At 49.5% G+C, this 17,818-nt stretch overlaps 1 protein-coding gene across 1 annotated transcript in view; it reads left to right on the top strand.

Annotated features, from left to right (window-relative positions):
* LOC139235053 (poly(ADP-ribose) glycohydrolase-like) overlaps window positions 1-17,818 on the top strand; it is a 204,819-nt gene that overhangs the window by 161,188 nt on the left and 25,813 nt on the right. The window contains exons 8-12 of the mRNA XM_070866176.1: window positions 743-903; window positions 4,655-4,734; window positions 5,837-5,897; window positions 13,931-14,003; window positions 17,098-17,245. Of these exons, the coding sequence (XP_070722277.1) occupies window positions 743-903; window positions 4,655-4,734; window positions 5,837-5,897; window positions 13,931-14,003; window positions 17,098-17,245 (523 nt within the window). The remainder of the gene's footprint in view (window positions 1-742; window positions 904-4,654; window positions 4,735-5,836; window positions 5,898-13,930; window positions 14,004-17,097; window positions 17,246-17,818) is intronic.

Here is a 17,818-nt window from a genome sequence, read left to right as displayed (position 1 = left end):
AGTTAAGAACCAACAGGGGTAGTCGTTCCCACTGGCCTGGGTGCTGGAAGAGCATTGTTCTCAGCCAATGGCCTCCAGTATCCCGCACTGGTTCAGCAATCTCCCAGCGCTCGCTGTTCAGACTACGAATGAAGGAGGACCACTTGGGAAAGATAACCGTGACTGGACAGCATCAAGGAGTCGACATTGGTGGCACAGGCACGCTGGGCCTACTTTGCTGTAAGGCTCTGAGGAAGGAATAGAACTCGGGGGGGCGCTGGGGGGGGGGGGAGCGGGGGGTGGGGGGGTGGGGGCGGGGGGCGGGGGCGCGGGTGGTCACCTTATAACAGTGCTGGAAAACAGGACCACAAAAAAACATTCAAGATACAGGGCCAGCTTCAGGCTGTACTTAAACTCTTCGGGTTAGGACTGAGATGAGGAGGAATTTCTTCACTCAGAGGGTGGTGAATCTTTGGAATTCTCGACCCCAGAGGGCTGTAGCTGCTCAGTTGATGAGTATATTTAAGGCTGAGATCGACAGATTTTTGGACACTAAAGGATATGGGGTCAGTGCGGGAAGATGGAGTTGAGGTAGAAGATCAGCCATGATCGTATTGAATGGCAGAGCAGGCTCAAGGGGCTGTAGGACCTACTCCTGCTCCTAATTCTCATGTTTCTTCTAGTGAGCTTGTTCTACTCCTGCTCCTATTTCTAGTGAGCTTGTTTCAGTGAGGTGCTTACGGGTATTTTCTTGTTGTTTCAGCCCATTCCGCTCCTGAAGCAAGGACAGAATCAGGCCATCACCATGTCGCAGAAGCAGATTGCTTGCCTGCTAGCCAATGCTTTCTTCTGCACCTTTCCTCATCGCAACAGTACGCAACCTCGTTCTGAGTACTCCAACTTCCCAAACATCAACTTCAGCGGGTCAGCATCTGAGTGAGCAAGAAGCAAGCAGTCCACGTGCTGAATTGCAGTTGGAGCCTGGGCCAGGCCCAGTCCCGAACCGGTCATCCCCGCTGGAGGGCGCGCATGAGCGGATGCTGAGCAAGGATAGGATCAGGCCCGATGCCCTCCGCCTTGGCTCACGGGTAGTGCACTCGCCTCGGCATTCAAACCCCACTCCAGAGCCTTGACCGCATAATCTCAGCTGGTACTTCAGTGTCGCAGATGCCATCTTTCGGACGAGACGTCAAACCGAGCTCTCCCGTCTGCCCTTTCAGGTCGATGTTCAACATCCCCTGGCACTATTTTGAAGAGCAGGGGAGCTTTCCCCGATGTCCTGGCCAACATTTATCCCACAACCCACATCACTAAAACAGAATTGAAGCGTTAACTCTCTCTCTCTCCACAGATGCTGTCTGACCTGCTGAGTATTTCCAGCATTTTCTGTTTTTATTTCAGATTTCCAGCAACTGCGGTATTTTGCCCTTGTGTTTTTGTGTTTACAAGGATGATACCAGAAATGCGAGGGTATACCTATCGGGAAAGGATGAACAGGCTGGGTCTCTTTTCTCTTAGGTCACCCCTCAGCCTTTCCCCCCCCCACCCCTAATAGAGGTCTTTAAAATGATGAAAGGTTTTGATAGAGTGGATACAGAGAGAGTGTTTCCACTTGTGGGGAAGAGCATAACTAGAGGCCATCAATATAAGATAGTCACCAGGAAATCCAATAGGGAATTCAGAAGAAACTTCTTTACCACAGGGAGTGGTTGAAGCGAATAGCAGAGGTATTTCAGGGGAGGCTGGACAAACATTTGAGGGAGAAGGGAATAGAGGGTTATGCTGATAGATTTAGGTTCAGGGAATCGAGTACGGCCAGGGTGATCTCCTGGACTAGTTTCGATCGCCTGGATCGGTCGGAGAGGAATTTTCCTAGATTTTTTTCTCCCTAAATTGGCCTGGGTTTTTATCTGGTTTTTGCCTCTCCCAGGAGATCACATGGCTCCGGTTGGGGTGGAGTGTAGAATGTTTTAGTTTAAGGGGGTTGCAGTGGTGTGCGGCGGACTGGTTGGGCTGGGTGCTCTTTGCCTTTCCGTTATTGTTCATAGGTTTATATGTAACCTTTAGGGCTGCTGACCGAGGGCCGTGCGGCTCTTTGTCGGCCGGCACGGACACGCTGGGCCGAAATGGCCTCCTTCTGCAATGTAAGTTTCTATGTTTCTATGAGGAAAGATGGGAGGAGGCTCGAGTGGAGCATAAATGGACTGGTTTGGCCGAATGGCCTGTTTCTGTGCCTTATATGCTGTGTAATCCTATGTAAAACTGATTATCTGGCCATTATCACATTGGTTGTAATCTACCAAAATTCCCTGGATTCTGGAGAGGTTCCAGCGGATTGGAAAACCACAAATGTAATGCCCCTATTTAAGAAAGGAGGGAGACAGAAAGCAGGAAACTATAGACCAGTTAACCTAACATCTGTCATTGGGAAAATGCTGGAGTCCATTATTAAGGAAGCAGTAGTGGGACATTTGGAAAATCATAATGCAGTCAAGCAGAGTCAGCATGGTTTTATGAAAGGGAATCATGTTTAACAAATTTGCTAGAGTTCTTTGAGGATGTAATGAGCAGGGTGGATAAGGGGGAACCAGTGGATGTGGTGCATTTAGATTTCCAGAAGGCATTCGATAAGATGCCACATAAGAGGTTACTGCACAAGGTAAAAGCTCATGGGGTTGGGGGTAATATATTAGCGTGGGTAGAGGATTGGTTAATTGACAGAAAACAAGAGAATCGGGATAAATGGGTCATTTTCAGGTTGGCAAACAGTGACTAGTGGGTGCCGCAGGGATCAGTGATGGGTCCTCAACTATTTACAATCTATATTAATCACTTGGATGAAGAGACCGAGTGTAAATTAGCCAAGTTTGCTGATGATACAAAGATGGTTGGGTAAGCAAGTTGTGAGGAGGATGCAAAGAATTTGCAAAGGGATATAGACAGGCTAAGTGAGTGGGCAAAAATTTGGTAGATGGAGTATAATGTGGGAAAATGTGAGGTTATCCACTATGGAAAAATAAAAAAGCAAATTATTATTTAAATAGGGAGAGATTACAAAATGCTGAGATACAGAGAGATCTGGGGGTCCTTGTACATGAAACACAAAATGTCAGCATGCAGATACAGCAAGTAATTAGGAAGGCAAATGGAATGTTGGCCTTTATTGCAAGGGGGATAGAGTATAAAAGTAGGGAAATCCTGCTACAACTGTATAGGGTATTGGTGAGACCACACCTGGAGTACTGTGTCCAGTTTTGGTCTCCGTATTTAAGGAGGGATATACTTGCTTTGGAGGCTGTTCAGAGAAGGTTCACGAGGTTGAATCCTGAGATGAAGGGGTTGACTGGTGAAGAAAGGTTGAGCAAGTTGGGCCTATACTCAATAGAGTTTAGAAGAATGAGAGGTGATCTTATTGAAAAGTATAAGATTCTGAGGGGGCTTGACAGGATAGATGCAGAGAGGATGTTTCCCCTCGAGGGAGAATCTAGAACTAGCGGGCATAGTTTCAGAGTAAGGGGTCGCCCATTTAAAATGGAAATGAGGAGGAATTTGGTCTCGGAGGGTCGTGAATCTTTGGAATTCTCTACCCCAGAGAGCTGTGGAGGTTGGGTCATTGCATATATTTAAGGAGGAGATAGATTTTTGAATGATAAGGGAGGAAAGGATTATGGGGAGCGGGCAGGGAAATGGAGATGAGGCCAAGATTAGATCAGCCATGAACTTATTGCATGGCGGAGCAGGCTCAAGGGGCTGAATGGCCGACTCCTGCTCCTATTTCTTATGTTCAAATGCTGTTTGGTGGGAGCTTGCTGTGTGCAAATTGGCTGCCCTGTTTGCTACATTACAACATTGATTACACTTTCAAAAGTATCTCATTAGCTGTAAAGCGCTTTGGGATGTCCTGAGGTTTGTGAAAGGCGCTATAGAAATGCAAGTCTTTCTCTATAATCAAATAACCTGCTGATGTTCAGACTGAGTAATAGCCAAAAGCGTGAGGTGCCAAGGGCTGGGCCGAGCCTCTGGAACCCAGATCCCCAGAACCAGTCAGCACCTTCAGGAAAATGGCAGAAAACCCCCAAATTGGAAGAGTGAGGTCTGTGTAGCTATCTCCTTCGGCTCCATAAGCAGGTGAGGAACTTCCAACTGATGCTTCAGGTATATCGATTCTGAAAGCTTATTGAGGCTATAGCTTCACAGGAACAAGCCAAGACGTTATATTACTGAAGATAGGATGATCAGTGGCACTTCACACAGGGCTTGGATCGTGGGGTACAGGGTCCATTTCAAGCCACTGACCGGGGGACTCGGGATGGGCGGGGGAAGGAGATTGTGGTCCAGATAGGTACATACTGAGGTCAGTGTGAGGCTGATTGCTGCGGGAAGTTTCTCTAGTTGCACTGACTGGGCGCCACCCAGAGTTTGCCCTCCATAGCCGGAGGGATCGCAGCCTCCGTGCCGTTGCAATGGGTTCACTCCCCGCAGATCGGGGCTTGATCTGGGATGTTGGCGTCTGCAGGTAACACCCGAGCCCTGCCCAAAAACCCTGCAGGAAATGACTGGCTTTCCGTTAGTTTTTTTGACACGATGTAGTGTGACGGACATGCGTCCAATGCAAGACTTTTACACGTAACTGTTTGTATAGTTCGATGACACAATGCAACTTGCTCATCCACAGGTTGTTTGCAAAATGTTCACAGAGAACATCTGAAAAGCTGAAGACCATTTTCTGTTATTTTTGCAGTGTTACGAGCAACAGTAAGTGCTGCCTTTGGTTACCTGTTGGGTACTTGGTTTGGGGGATTGATCTTTGTCTCGGGCACATTCAAAAGCTGAGCTGAAAACAATGAACTTGGCCAAAGGCAGAGAACGACCTAACTTTCCTGAATCTGCGTTAATGCAGAGTTATTTTGCCCCGTGTACAATGTTTATCTGATTCTGAATCGGCACAAGATTTCAGTCTGAAGAGGACTTGAAATGAGACATCCTTCTATTGTTGCGCTCAAACCTCACCAAGATTGAAAGCATTCATCGCCTGCCTGCCTCTGCTGAAGCCCCACTCGTTCCCTTGTCCACCAAAGCCCGCCTCCTCGCTGCCCGCCCTCTCGCTGCCCTGCCCCCTCGCCGCCCACCCTTGCCCTGAACCAGTGCATTTCTCTACTTTCTCTCCTATCTCCCCTCACACCCTCTCCAAGCTAATCTGGCCTGTGATACCCACCTCCTACACCCTTGACCCCATCCCCACCAAACTGCTGACCACCCAACTTCTCTTCCTGGCCCCCGTGCTAGCTGACGTTGCAAACGGCTCCCTCTCCTCGGATACTGTCTCCCTCCCTTTCAACACTGCACTCATCACCGCACCCCCCCCCGGCTAAATGTCCAGCATCGACCTCTCTGTCCTTGCCTATTGCTGCTTTCGATCCAACCTCCCCTTTCTCTCCAAGGTAATGGCTCTCTGAAAGAACGATCCACTCCCTGCCATCCCCGTGCTCTTGCTCAAAACACTTTGAAAGTTTTATTTTTCAAATATTTATCCACTTCCCTCTTAAAAGCTGCTACGGATTCTACGACCTCACTATTTCTGTCCGGCATTCCATGTGCTAGCAACTCTATATCTTGCTCTAACCTCTGTCCCTTTGCTATGAATTTTCTGTCCAGCGGTGACTGAGTTACATTCTCTGGAATGAAATTGTTTTGGATGGGGGAATAATCAAATCCACGCGTTCACAATGATGGAGGATATAATTGTGCACGTCAATCAGTCTCAGTAGAGTGGCTGGCTTTATACATGGATAAATGAATGGCGTTCTTCTGCGGTGTTCCCAGTATTTAACCCTAACCTGCACCTTCCTTTTGCTAGTGCCCAACGGACTGGTCACATTTCAGAGGTGTGTTCTGCGCTCCCCCGTGCAGTGGAGCAGGTCAGTAAATTCTATGTTCCATGAAAGCTGTAGACCATAATGCTTCCGTTTTCTTCATGTCTAATTCTATATCATTCCCAAACCAATTTATTTTATACAATCATAGAATGATACAGCACAGGAGGCCATTGGGCCGCTCGTGCCTGTGCCAGCTCTGTCCCATACCCTGCCCGTTTCCCACAGCTCAGCACTTTCCCCTTCAAGTATTTATCCAATTTCCCTTTTGAAAGTCACGATTGAATCTGCTCCCACCGCCCAGATCACAACAGCTCACTACGTTTATATTAAAACAAAGAATCTCGTGTCCCCTCTGGCTCGTTTTCCAATGACCTTCAATCTACGTCCTCTTGTTACCCACCCTCCCACCACTGCCATTGTTCAATGTTAAGTCAATTCAATGAAATCTATCTATAATGTATAATAAAACTCTTGTTCTGGAGTTTCTGCTTTGGGCACAATCGGCGATCCAGGCGCGTATTGTGCCCGGAATTGTGCCGCTTTATTTCCCCAAGCATCCGCTGAAACTGATTTGCATATCACGGGACATAAAACCTGCCACAAAGCAGCGCAGTTGACAGCCTCGACCAACGCCACTAACATAGATCGCCGTAAAATACATTCTGTGTTCTATTTAAGACTGCAGTTTGATTAATGCAACTGAAGATATGTTTCTCACAAAATACAAGCCTTTTTAATCATTGTCCACCCGATCAGTAAACCGATTTTAAATAACTGAAAAAGACTTTTAAAAACTTTACAGAACCATTGGTGTTCAGTGGTCAGTTTCTGAGTAGATTAAAGTAAATTATAATCAAAAGGTTTAAAAGGAGCCGATTGGTGTCTCGCATTGTTTGGAGCCTCATCGAAAGCCGCAAATGTTGCAGTCACCGTAAACTTGCCACGGCAATTCAACCGATCCAGGGGCGTGGCCAGCTTCGTGTGTGGGGCCGGCTCCCAGCGCGATGTTTTTTGTACACAGTAAATATTTGTACGCACTTCTTTCTGCGCATGCATCTTCCCGAAGCCCCCTCAAACAGCCCCTCCCCCCCCGACACAGCCCCTCCCCTAACACCCCGACCCAGCCCCTCCCTCCCGCCCCGCCCCCCCCGACCCAGCCCCTCCCTCCCCGCCCCCCCAACCCAGCCCCTCCCCCCGACCCAGCCCCTCCCCCAACACCCCGACCCAGCCCCTCCCTCCCTCCCGCCCCGCCCCCCCGACCCAGCCCCTCCCTCCCTCCCTCCCCGACCCAGCCCCCAGCCACTCCCTCCCTCCCCGCCACCCTGACCCAGTCCCTCCTCTCCCCGCCCCCCCCCCCCCCCCCCGACCGACCCAGCCCGGGGTGGGGGGTGTTGGGGATGGACAGGGATAAGAGAGAGGGTGGAGGGAAGAGCGAGCGAGAGAGCGAGGCGGGGCGTGGGAAGAGAGATGGCAGGGCGTGGGAAGAGAGACGGCGGGGGTGGGGAGAGAGAGCCGGGGGTGTGGTGGGAAGAGAGGAGAGAGATTGGGGGGGGGGCGGGGAAGTGGGAAGAGAGACGGGGGGGGGGTGGGGGGAGAGAGAGAGAGACGGGGGGGTGGTGGGAAGAGAGGAGAGAGATTGGGGGGGGTGGAAGTGGGAAGAGAGACGGGGGGGGAAGTGGGAATAGAGACAGCGGTGGGGGGGGGGAGACGAAAGAGGGGGGCAAGTGAAGAGAGGTTGGGGGGGAGAGAGAGAGAGAGAAGAGAGGCGGTGGGAGGGCGGGGAAGAGAAGAGAGGTGGGGGTGGGGGGAATCGGAAGGGAGAGAGGGAACTCAGTGAAGGCGGATCACGTTCTTCCAACCCCCTTTACACCCATTCATTAGGGATGGGCAGGAAAAAGATAGTGCCTGGGACGGCAGATCCCTCGGGAGCTATGCCGAACACCTATACCCGTGGCCTTCCAATGCCACCCTCTCTTCCCCAATTCATTCACTTCCCCCACCACTGTTAGAGTCTTAAGTTTTAAGCTTTCGTCCCCCCTGGCCCTAAACAAGTTGGTCGACTGCCTCAGAGACTTCCCCTGCGGGATTAGCGAACGTCTCATGAGAAGTAGCTGCAGAGATAGTGGATGCATTGGTTGTAAACTACCAAAATTCCCTGGATTCTGGGGCAGTCCCAGCAGATTGAAAAACCGCCCCTTTTTAAAAAAACAAAGGAGGCCGACAAAAAGCAGGAAACTATAGACCAGTTAGCCTAACATCTGTGGTTGGGAAAGTGCTGGAGTCCATTATTAAGGAAGCAGTAGCGGGACATTTGGAAAAGCATAATTCAATCAAGCACAGTCAGCATGGTTTTATGAAAGGGAAATCATATTTGACAAATTTGTTGGAGTTCTTTGAGGATGTAACGAGCAGGGTTGGTAAGGGGGAACCAGTGGATGTGGTGTATTTGGATTTCCAGAAGACATTTGGTAAAGTGCCACATAAGAGGTTACTGCACAAAATGAAAGTTCATGGGATTGGGGGTAATATATTAGCATGGATAGAGGATTGGTTATCTAACAGAAAACGGAGAATCGGGATAAATGGGTCATTTTCCGGTTGGCAAACAGTGATTAGTGGGGTGCCGCAGGGATCGGTGCTGGGGCCTCAACTATTTACAATCTATATTACTGACTTTAATGAAGGGACCGAGTGTAATGTAGCCAAGTTTGCTGGTGATACAAAGATGGGTGGGAAAGCAAATTGTGAGGAGGACACAAAAAATCTGCAAAGGGATATAGACAGCTCAGTGAGTGGGCAAAAATTTGGCAGATGGAGTATAATGTGGGAAAATATGAGGTTATCCACTTTGGCAGAAATAATAGAAATGCAAATTATAATTTAAATGGAGAATAATTGCAAAGTGCCGCAGCACAGAGGGACCTTGTGCATGAAACACAAAAAGTTAGTATGCAGGTACAGCAAGTAATTAGGAAGGCAAATGGAATGTTGGCCTTTATTGCAAGGGGGATAGAGTATAAAATCCTGCTACAACTGTACAGGGTATTGGTGAGGCCACACCTGGAATACTATGTACAGTTTTGGTCTCTGTATTTAAGGAAGGATATACTTGCATTGGAGGCTGTTCAGAGAAGGTTCACTCGGTTGATTCCGGAGATGAGGGGGTTGACTTACGAAGATAGGTTGAGTAGGTTGGGCCGATACACGTTGGAATTCAGAAGAATGAGAGGTGATCTTATCGAAACATATAAGAAAATGAGGGGGCTCGACAATGTGGATGCAGAGGATATTTCCACTCATGGAGGAAACTAAAACTAGGGGACATGGTCTTAGAATAAGGGGCCGCCCATTTAAAACTGAGATGAGGAAGAATTTCTTCTCTGAGGGTTGTAAATCTATGGAATTCTCTGGGTGGCTAGGTCATTGAATATATTTAAGGTGGAGATAGACAGATTTTTGAGCGATAAGGAAGTAAAGGGTTCTGGGGAACGGGCAGGGAAGTGGAGCTGAGTCCATGATCAGATCAGCCATGATCTTATTGAATGGCAGAGCAGACTCGAGGGACCAAATGGCCGATTCCTGCTCTTGTTTCTTATGTTCTTCTGTTCTAGGTCATGTGATAATGGAGAGCCAATCCGAGAAACGGCTGCCATTCAGTTAGTACTAATAAACGCATTCTTTTTTAAACCAGCGCAAAAGGTTGCGGAGCTCGATTCGCTCTGGAATTAATTTGCGATTGAAATCCCGTCATCGTTTGTGCTGGTTTGGCCAATTAGGCGAATTGCGCTTTTAAAAAAAAAAACCCTGCACAACCGAGCATAAACCTCAGGCCCGATGTCTGTGTGCACTTCCTGTCTACAGAACCTTACTTCCTGGTGTCACGCTTCCGTGCCAACTTTTACCAATATAATTTCCCATCTTCATGTTCATGAGCAAAACTACATGTTAAACTTGTCGGGCTGTAATTACACCCTCCCACCTGCAGTGGTGCTGTAGGCTCTCAGTCCTGTGCTGTCCTATTCTGCTCGACGTTTTGTAATTTAACTACAAATAAAGAATTCTATAAAAATGAGGACAGAATGTGTGACTAAGTTGGAGGAGGGAGTTCTGACAGCACACCCTCCAACACGGGGGATGGAGTATAGAGGAAAAGGAGGCGGGATGGCATTGCTGGTTAAAGAGTAAATTAATGCAATAGTAAGAAAGGACATTCGCTTGGAAAAGGGGAGGTGCAACGAGACCTGGGTGTCATGGTGCATTAGTCACTGAAAGTGGGCATGCAGGTACAGCAGGCGGTGAAGAAGGCAAATGGTATGTTGGCCTTCATAGTTAGGGGATTTGAGTATAGGAGCAGGGAGGTCTTACTGCAATTGTACAGGGCCTTGGTGAGGCCTCACCTGGAATATTGTGTTCAGTTTTGGTCTCCTAATCTGAGGAAGGACGTTCTTGCTATTGAGGGAGTGCAGTGAAGGTTCATCAGACTGATTCCAGGGATGGCAGGACTGACATATGAGAAGAAACTGGATCGACTGGGCCTGTATTCACTGGGGTTTAGAAGGATGAGAGGGGATCTCATAGAAACATATAAAATTCCGACGGGACTGGACAGGTTAGATGCAGGAAGAATGTTCCCGATGTTGGGGAAGTCCAGAACCAGGGGACATAGTCTAAGGATAAGGGGTAAGCCATTTAGGATGAGATGAGGAGAAACTTCTTCACTCAGAGAGTTGTTAACCTGTGGAATTCCCTACCGCAGAGAGTTGTTGATGTCAGTTCATTGAATATATTCGAGAGATTTGGATATGACCCTTACGGCTAAAGGGATCAAGGGGTATGGAGAGAAAGCAGGAAAGGGGTACTGAGGGAATGATCAGCCACGATCATATTGAATGGTGGTGCAGGCTTGAAGGGCCGAATGGCCTACTCCTGCACCTATTTTTTATGTTTCTAATCCCCCACCTTACTTCACTTGCTCGTGACTCGCTGCATGCAAAGCCATAAGGATTAAAAGTGGTCTGTAGTTTCTTTTCTTTAAATTAGTTCTTGGGATATGGGCGTCGCTGGCAAGGCCGGCATTTATTGCCCATCCCTGATTGCCCCGAGAAGGTGGTGATGAGCCGCCTTCTCGAACCTGCAGGGAAATGTGGAACTGGCTGAGACCTTAAACAATTATTTTGCTTCGGTCTTCACAGAGGAAGACACAGAAACCATGCCAGAAATTGCTGGTCACAGGAATGTGGGAAGGGAGGACCTGGAGACAATCACTATCACTAAGGGGGTAGTGCTGAACAGGCTAATGGGACTCAAGGTAGACAAGTCCCCTGGTCCTGATGAAATGCATCCCAGGGTACTAAAAGAGATGGCGGAAGTTATAGCAGATGCATTCGTTATAATCTACCAAAATTCTCTGGACTCTGGGGAGGTACCAGTGGATTGGAAAGCAGCTAATGTAACGCCTCTGTTTAAAAAAGGGGGCAGACAAAAGGCAGGTAACTATAGGCCGGTTAGTTTAACATCTGTAGTGGGGAAAATGCTTGAAACTATCATTAAGGAAGAAATAGCGGGACATCTGGATAGGAATAGTGCAATCAAGCAGACGCAGCATGGATTCATGAAAGGGAAATCATGTTTAACTAATTTACTGGAATTCTTTGAGGATATAACGAGCATGGTGGATAGAGGTGTACCGATGGATGTGGTGTATTTAGATTTTCAAAAGGCATTTGATAAGGTGCCACACAAAAGGTTACTGCAGAAGATAAAGGTACGCGGGGTCAGTGGAAATGTATTAGCATGGATAGAGAATTGGCTGGCTAGCAGTAAGCAGAGAGTCGGGATAAATGGGTCCTTTTCGGGTTGGAAATCGGTGGTTAGTGGTGTGCCACAGGGATCGGTGCTGGGACCACAACTGTTTACAATATACATAGATGACCTGGAAGAGGGGACAGAGTGTAGTGTAACAAAATTTGCAGATGACACAAAGATTAGTGGGAAAGCGGGTTGTGTAGAGGACACAGAGGCTGCAAAGAGATTTAGATAGGTTAAGCGAATGGGCTAAGGTTTGGCAGATGGAATACAATGTCGGAAAGTGTGAGGTCATCCACCTTGGGGAAAAAAAACATAAAAAGGGAATACTATTTGAATGGGGAGAAATTACAACATGCTGCGGTGCAGAGGGACCTGGGGGTCCTTGTGCATGAATCCCAAAAAGTTAGTTTGCAGGTGCAGCAGGTAATCGGGAGGGCGAATGGAATGTTGGCCTTCATTGCGAGAGGAATGGAGTACAAAAGCAGGGAGGTCCTTCTGCAACTGTATAGGGTATTGGTGAGGCCGCACCTGGAGTACTGCGTGCAGTTTTGGTCACCTTACTTAAGGAAGGATATACTGGCTTTGGAGGGGATACAGAGACGATTCACTAGGTTGATTCTGGAGATGAGGGGGTTACCTTATGATGATAGATTGAGTAGACTGGGTCTTTACTCGTTGGAGTTCAGAGGGATGAGGGGTGATCTTATAGAAACATTTAAAATAATGAAAGGGATAGACAAGATAGAGGCAGAGAGGTTGTTTCCACTGGTCGGGAAGACTAGAACTAGGGGGCACAGCCTCAAAATACGGGGGAGCCAATTTAAAACCAAGTTGAGAGGAATTTCTTCTCCCAGAGGGTTGTGAATCTGTGGAATTCTCTGCCCAAGGAAGCAGTTTAGGCTAGCTCATTGAATGTGTTCAAGTCCCAGATAGATAGATTTTTAACTAATAAGGGAATTAAGGGTTATGGGGAGCGGGCGGGTAAGTGGAGCTGAGTCCACGGCCAGATCAGCCATGATCTTGTTGAATGGCGGAGCAGGCTCGAGGGGCTAGATGGCCTACTCCTGTTCCTAATTCTTATGTTCTTATGTTATGTTCAGTCCGTGTGGTGAAGGTGCTCCCACAGTGCTGTTAGGGAGGGAGTTCATAGAATCATAGACAATTATGACACAGAAAAAGGCCAATCATGTCCGGGCCGGTCGTAAAAGAGCTACCCAGCCTAATCCCATTTTCCAGCACTAGGTCCATAGACCTGTAGGTTACGGCACTTCAAGTGCACGCCCAAGAACCTTTTAAATGTGGTGAGGGTTTCTGCCTCCACCATCCTTTCAGGCAGTGAGTTCCAGACCCCCACCCCCCTCTGGGTGAAAAAAAATCTCCTCTCAACCTCCCCCAATTACTGTAAATCTATGCGCCCTGGTTATTGATCCCCTCTGCTAAGAGAAACAGGTCCTTCCTGTCCTGGAGCCTCACCAGATAGGAACAAATGGCCGAGAGTTTATTTTTCTTTGTCAAACTGCTTCTTCAAAACCTCCACTTGCTGGAAGTTGCATCTCGGAAATCTCCCCAACCCAGCGCTGGAACTCCCTCCCTCCCTCCCCAACCCCTCGCTCCGAGCAACGCTCCTTGCTGAGTCAGACCCAGTCGGTATGTGGGGGCGCTCCATGTCATGGCCGCTCCTTCGGGTCATGGGAAATCGGGAAGCATTTCCTTTGGACAAAGTGTGGTAGAATTCTGGAACTCTTTCCCAGAAGGCTGTGGGTGTTGCAATCCTTGAGACTGAGACCGATAACTTTTTGTTGGGTAAGGGTATCGAGGGATATGGAGAAATGGCGGGTTAATGAAGTTGAGGTACAGAACAGCCATGATCAAATAGAATGGCGGGGGGTGGGGGATAGACTCGGGGGGCTGAATGGTCGCCTCCCGTTCCAATGTAATTGGCCAGGGTTTCTGCTCCCGAGCAGTATCCAGGGTCCTCCTGCTGGAATATGCTGTGTGGACACGATGGGGCTTGAGCACGATGGCCTCCATAGATAGACTGTCATCACATTGTCCAAAGCTGCACGTACACAATGCTGACTGAGGCTGGGTGCCAGTGGGCGAGCTCTGCCTGTGGAACTCAGCGATTGCTCAGACAGAGAGAAGGGACATTGTCGGGGGAACGGTGTAGTGCTTCATAATCCTGTGCCATGTTGTTTCTGGCTCAGTGCCTGCGTTTAAAGGCTGCTTTCCACCCTCTGTTCCAGTCACGTTTCTGCTTGTTCCAGGTCTGTGCATCAGCTGACTGACCTTTGTGTCACCAGTGTGGGAAGCATAGAGGATGCGGAAGGCAAGCTGCAGGTAACTCCGCTCTCACACACGCTCAGGTATAACGCCGCTCACAGTCCCGCACAGTACGGTATCATCCCACACAGGCTCTCGATGTCAGCTCGGGAGTATATTTCGGACATGTTAGAGTATCAGGTGATGTTCAGCTTTGGCCTAAAGATGGACAGAGCCCATCTGGTCTGGACTCCCCCTTCCTGGAAGTATATGAATAAGAGCCCACTCAACACCTCCTCCACACAGGCCCACCTTGCGGAAGGGCGAGGGCCACATATTGGTCCAGGGAGCAAAGTGCAAGTATACCACCAGCCAATGGCAAGACAGGACAGCCCCTGGGATCTCGCTCCTCACACTCACTGCCAATAGCGGGCCTTGATGCTGAGGTGTGCACCATTAATGTATGCTAGTGAAAGGCTCTGGAGAGATGGGGTGAAGGAAGGAAACTGGAAAAGGAAAGCTGCATTTAAAGAGAATACTAAAACTCCCAGACATGGTGGGGTGCAGCATAGTTTTCCTGCGTGCTGGTGGACTGGAGAAGCCACACTGGTTACTGTATTCCCCAGGCACCCAGCCTGTGTAGTTGCACCGTGCGTATACTGACCCCGGATATCGCATTTACCAAGTGCACTGCCCCAATGCACAGCGGGAATTGCCTGTGGCATAACACATGCATGAGATGATGGTTTGGCTGAAGGAGGTCCTGGTGCCTGTGTAGCCTGCCCCTCGGTCAATATAAAGCCCACTTTTCCCATGGCCGGATCTAGCTGTCCTTTTCCACCATGGGTCGAGTCTGGTCTCGAGCACCCTTCCTGCTGATTGCTCATCCTCTGTGTAAAACAACTCCTGTTTACCAAACAACAGTGGTTGCACCAGTAGCTCACTGGCAGCGAGGCATTGTGGGACATCTTAAGAGACATAAAAGGTACATGCAACAACAACAACAACAACAACTTTTACTTTCAACGCAGTAAAATGTCCCAAGGTACTTCACAGCACTGTTGCAGACAAACAGATAAATTTAACACCGAGCCACATAAGAAGAAATTCAAGCAGATGATCAAAAGCTTGTTTAAAGAGGTAGGTTTTAAGGAGCGTTTTAATGGAGGAAAGGGAGGTAGAGAGGTTAAGGCAGGGAGTTCCAGAGCTTGGGACCCAGGCAGCTGAAGGCACGGCCACCGATGGTTGAGCAGTTATAATGAGGGATGTTCAAGAGGCCAGAATCTGAGGAGCGCAGTTATATCGGGGAGTTGTGAGGCTGGAGGAGATTACAAAGATAGGGAGGGGCAAGTCCATGGCGTGATTTGTAAACAAGGATGAGAATTTTGAAATCAAGCGTTGTTTAACCGGGAGCCAATGTAGGTCAGCGAGCACAGGGGTGATGGGTGAGCGGGACTTGGTGCGAGTTAGGGGCAGCCGAGTTTTGGATTATCTCTAGTTTACGTAGGGTAGAATGTGGGAGGCCAGCCAGGAGTGCATTGGAATAGTCAAGTCTCAAGGTAACAAAGGCATGGATGAGGGCTTCAGCAGCGGATGAGCTGAAGCAAGGGCGGAGGCGGGTGACGTTACGGAGGTGGAACTAGGCGGTCTTAGTTATGCCGTGGATATGTGGCTGGAAACTCGTTTCAGGGTCAAATATGACAGCTAGGTTGCGAACAGTCTGGTTCACCCTCAGACTGATGCTGGGGAGAGTGATGGAATCAGTGGTTAGGGAACACAGTTTGTGGCGGAGACCAAAGATAATGGCTTCGGTCTTCCCAATATTTAATTGGAGAAAATTGCATGCGACTTTGTAGAGGGAGTGACGCACAGAATTCTTGTACCTCCTCAATGTTCATCGCTCCATCATCGTTTTTATTCGTTCCCCTGGGATGTGGGTGTCGCTGGCAAGGCTGGTATTTATTGCCCATCCCTAATTGCCCTTGAGAAGGTGGTGGTGAGCTGCCTTCTTGAACCGCTGCAGTCTGTGTGGTGAAGGTGCTCCCACAGTGCTGTTAGAGAGGGAGTTCCAGGATTGTGACCCAGCGACGATTGTATACTTCCAAGTACTTTCAATTCCCTCCCGACCACTCTCCGTCTTTTAAGATGCTACTTAAAATCTACCTCTTTGACCAAGCTTTTGGTCACCTGTCCTAACATCTCCTTATATGGCCTGCTGTCAATTTTTTTCTGGTATACACTCCTGTGAAGGTACGTTTTACTACGTTAAAGTTATATAAATGCAAATTATCGTTGTTGAGTTGCCATGTGTTAAAGGAGGCAGATACTGAAACATGTGCAAGTTAAGGTGATTCTCCATCCCGGGGCGATGCACGGTGTGACAGTCTGTCCATCCCGGGGCGATGCACGGTGTGACAGTCTGTCCATCCCGGGGCGATGCACGGTGTGACAGTCTGTCCATCCCGGGGCGATGCACGGTGTGACAGTCTGTCCATCCCGGGGCGATGCACGGTGTGACAGTCTGTCCATCCCGGGGCGATGCACGGTGTGACAGTCTGTCCATCCCGGGGCGATGCACGATGTGACAGTCTGTCCATCCCGGGGCGATGCACGATGTGACAGTCTGTCCATCCCGGGGCGATGCACGATGTGACAGTCTGTCCATCCCGGGGCGATGCACGGTGTGACAGTCTGTCCATCCCGGGGCGATGCACGGTGTGACAGTCTGTCCATCCCGGGGCGATGCACGGTGTGATGTCTATCCCGGGGCGATGCACGGTGTGACAGTCTGTCTATCCCGGGGCGATGCACGGTGTGACAGTCTGTCTATCCCGGGGCGATGCACGATGTGACAGTCTGTCTATCCCGGGGCGATGCACGGTGTGACAGTCTGTCTATCCCGGGGCGATGCACGGTGTGACAGTCTGTCTATCCCGGGGCGATGCACGATGTGACAGTCTGTCTATCCCGGGGCGATGCACGGTGTGACAGTCTGTCTATCCCGGGGCGATGCACGGTGTGACAGTCTGTCTATCCCGGGGCGATGCACGGTGCGACAGTCTGTCCATCCCGGGGCGATGCATGGTGTGACAGTCTGTCCATCCCGGGGCGATGCACGGTGTGATGTCTATCCCGGGCGATGCACGGTGTGACAGTGTGATGTCTATCCCAGGTGGATTTTGCTGCAGCGATGGTGGGAGGCGGAGTTCTTGGCTCTGGACTGGTTCAGGAGGAAATTCGATTTCTCATCAACCCCGAGCTGATCGTGGCCCGGCTCTTCACCGAGAAACTGCAGGAGAACGAATGTCTGGTTATTACCGGTGAGCTTTCCACGCTATTACCGGCGGCACTTTGTGCAGCGAGCTGCGGCAACCCTCCTGCTCAAATAGTTTAGAATCGGGAGAGCTTGGGGCCTGAAATAAAAACTCTTTAAGATGCTGGAATAGACGGTGAGCATGTGGAGGCAGAAAGTCAGGTTTGTGTTTGGGTAAGGATCCATCGTCTGCACTGCATGTGGCCAACCTCCCATTCCCAACACTCCCAGCTTGGTCTTTATGGGTCTCATTTGGGATCTGTTTGGATTTCTCGGGATTCACAGCCCAGCAATGGTTGAGGCCAGTGCAACTCCCAGAGTCAGAAACTGCGCTAAACATACACTGTCCGTCTGAAGGAACAGCAGCAAAGGTGCACGAGTAATGCTGGGAGTTGCTCAATGAGAGCTGCGCTCTTTCTCTCTCCCTCCCTCCGTCTTTTCTTCCCTCCCTCTTTTCCTCCTCCCCTCTCTCCCTCCCTCCCCCCCTCTCTCTCTCTCCCCCCCCCCTCTCTCCTCCCCCCTCTCTCTCTCCCCCCCTCTCTCTCTCCCCCCCTCTCTCTCTCCCTCCCCCCCCCCTCTC

Source organism: Pristiophorus japonicus, chromosome 22, assembly GCF_044704955.1.
Source record: "Pristiophorus japonicus isolate sPriJap1 chromosome 22, sPriJap1.hap1, whole genome shotgun sequence".
Lineage (NCBI taxonomy): Eukaryota > Metazoa > Chordata > Chondrichthyes > Pristiophoridae > Pristiophorus > Pristiophorus japonicus.
Note: the sequence above shows the minus strand (reverse complement) of the source record. Positions and strands in the feature narration are given on the sequence as shown.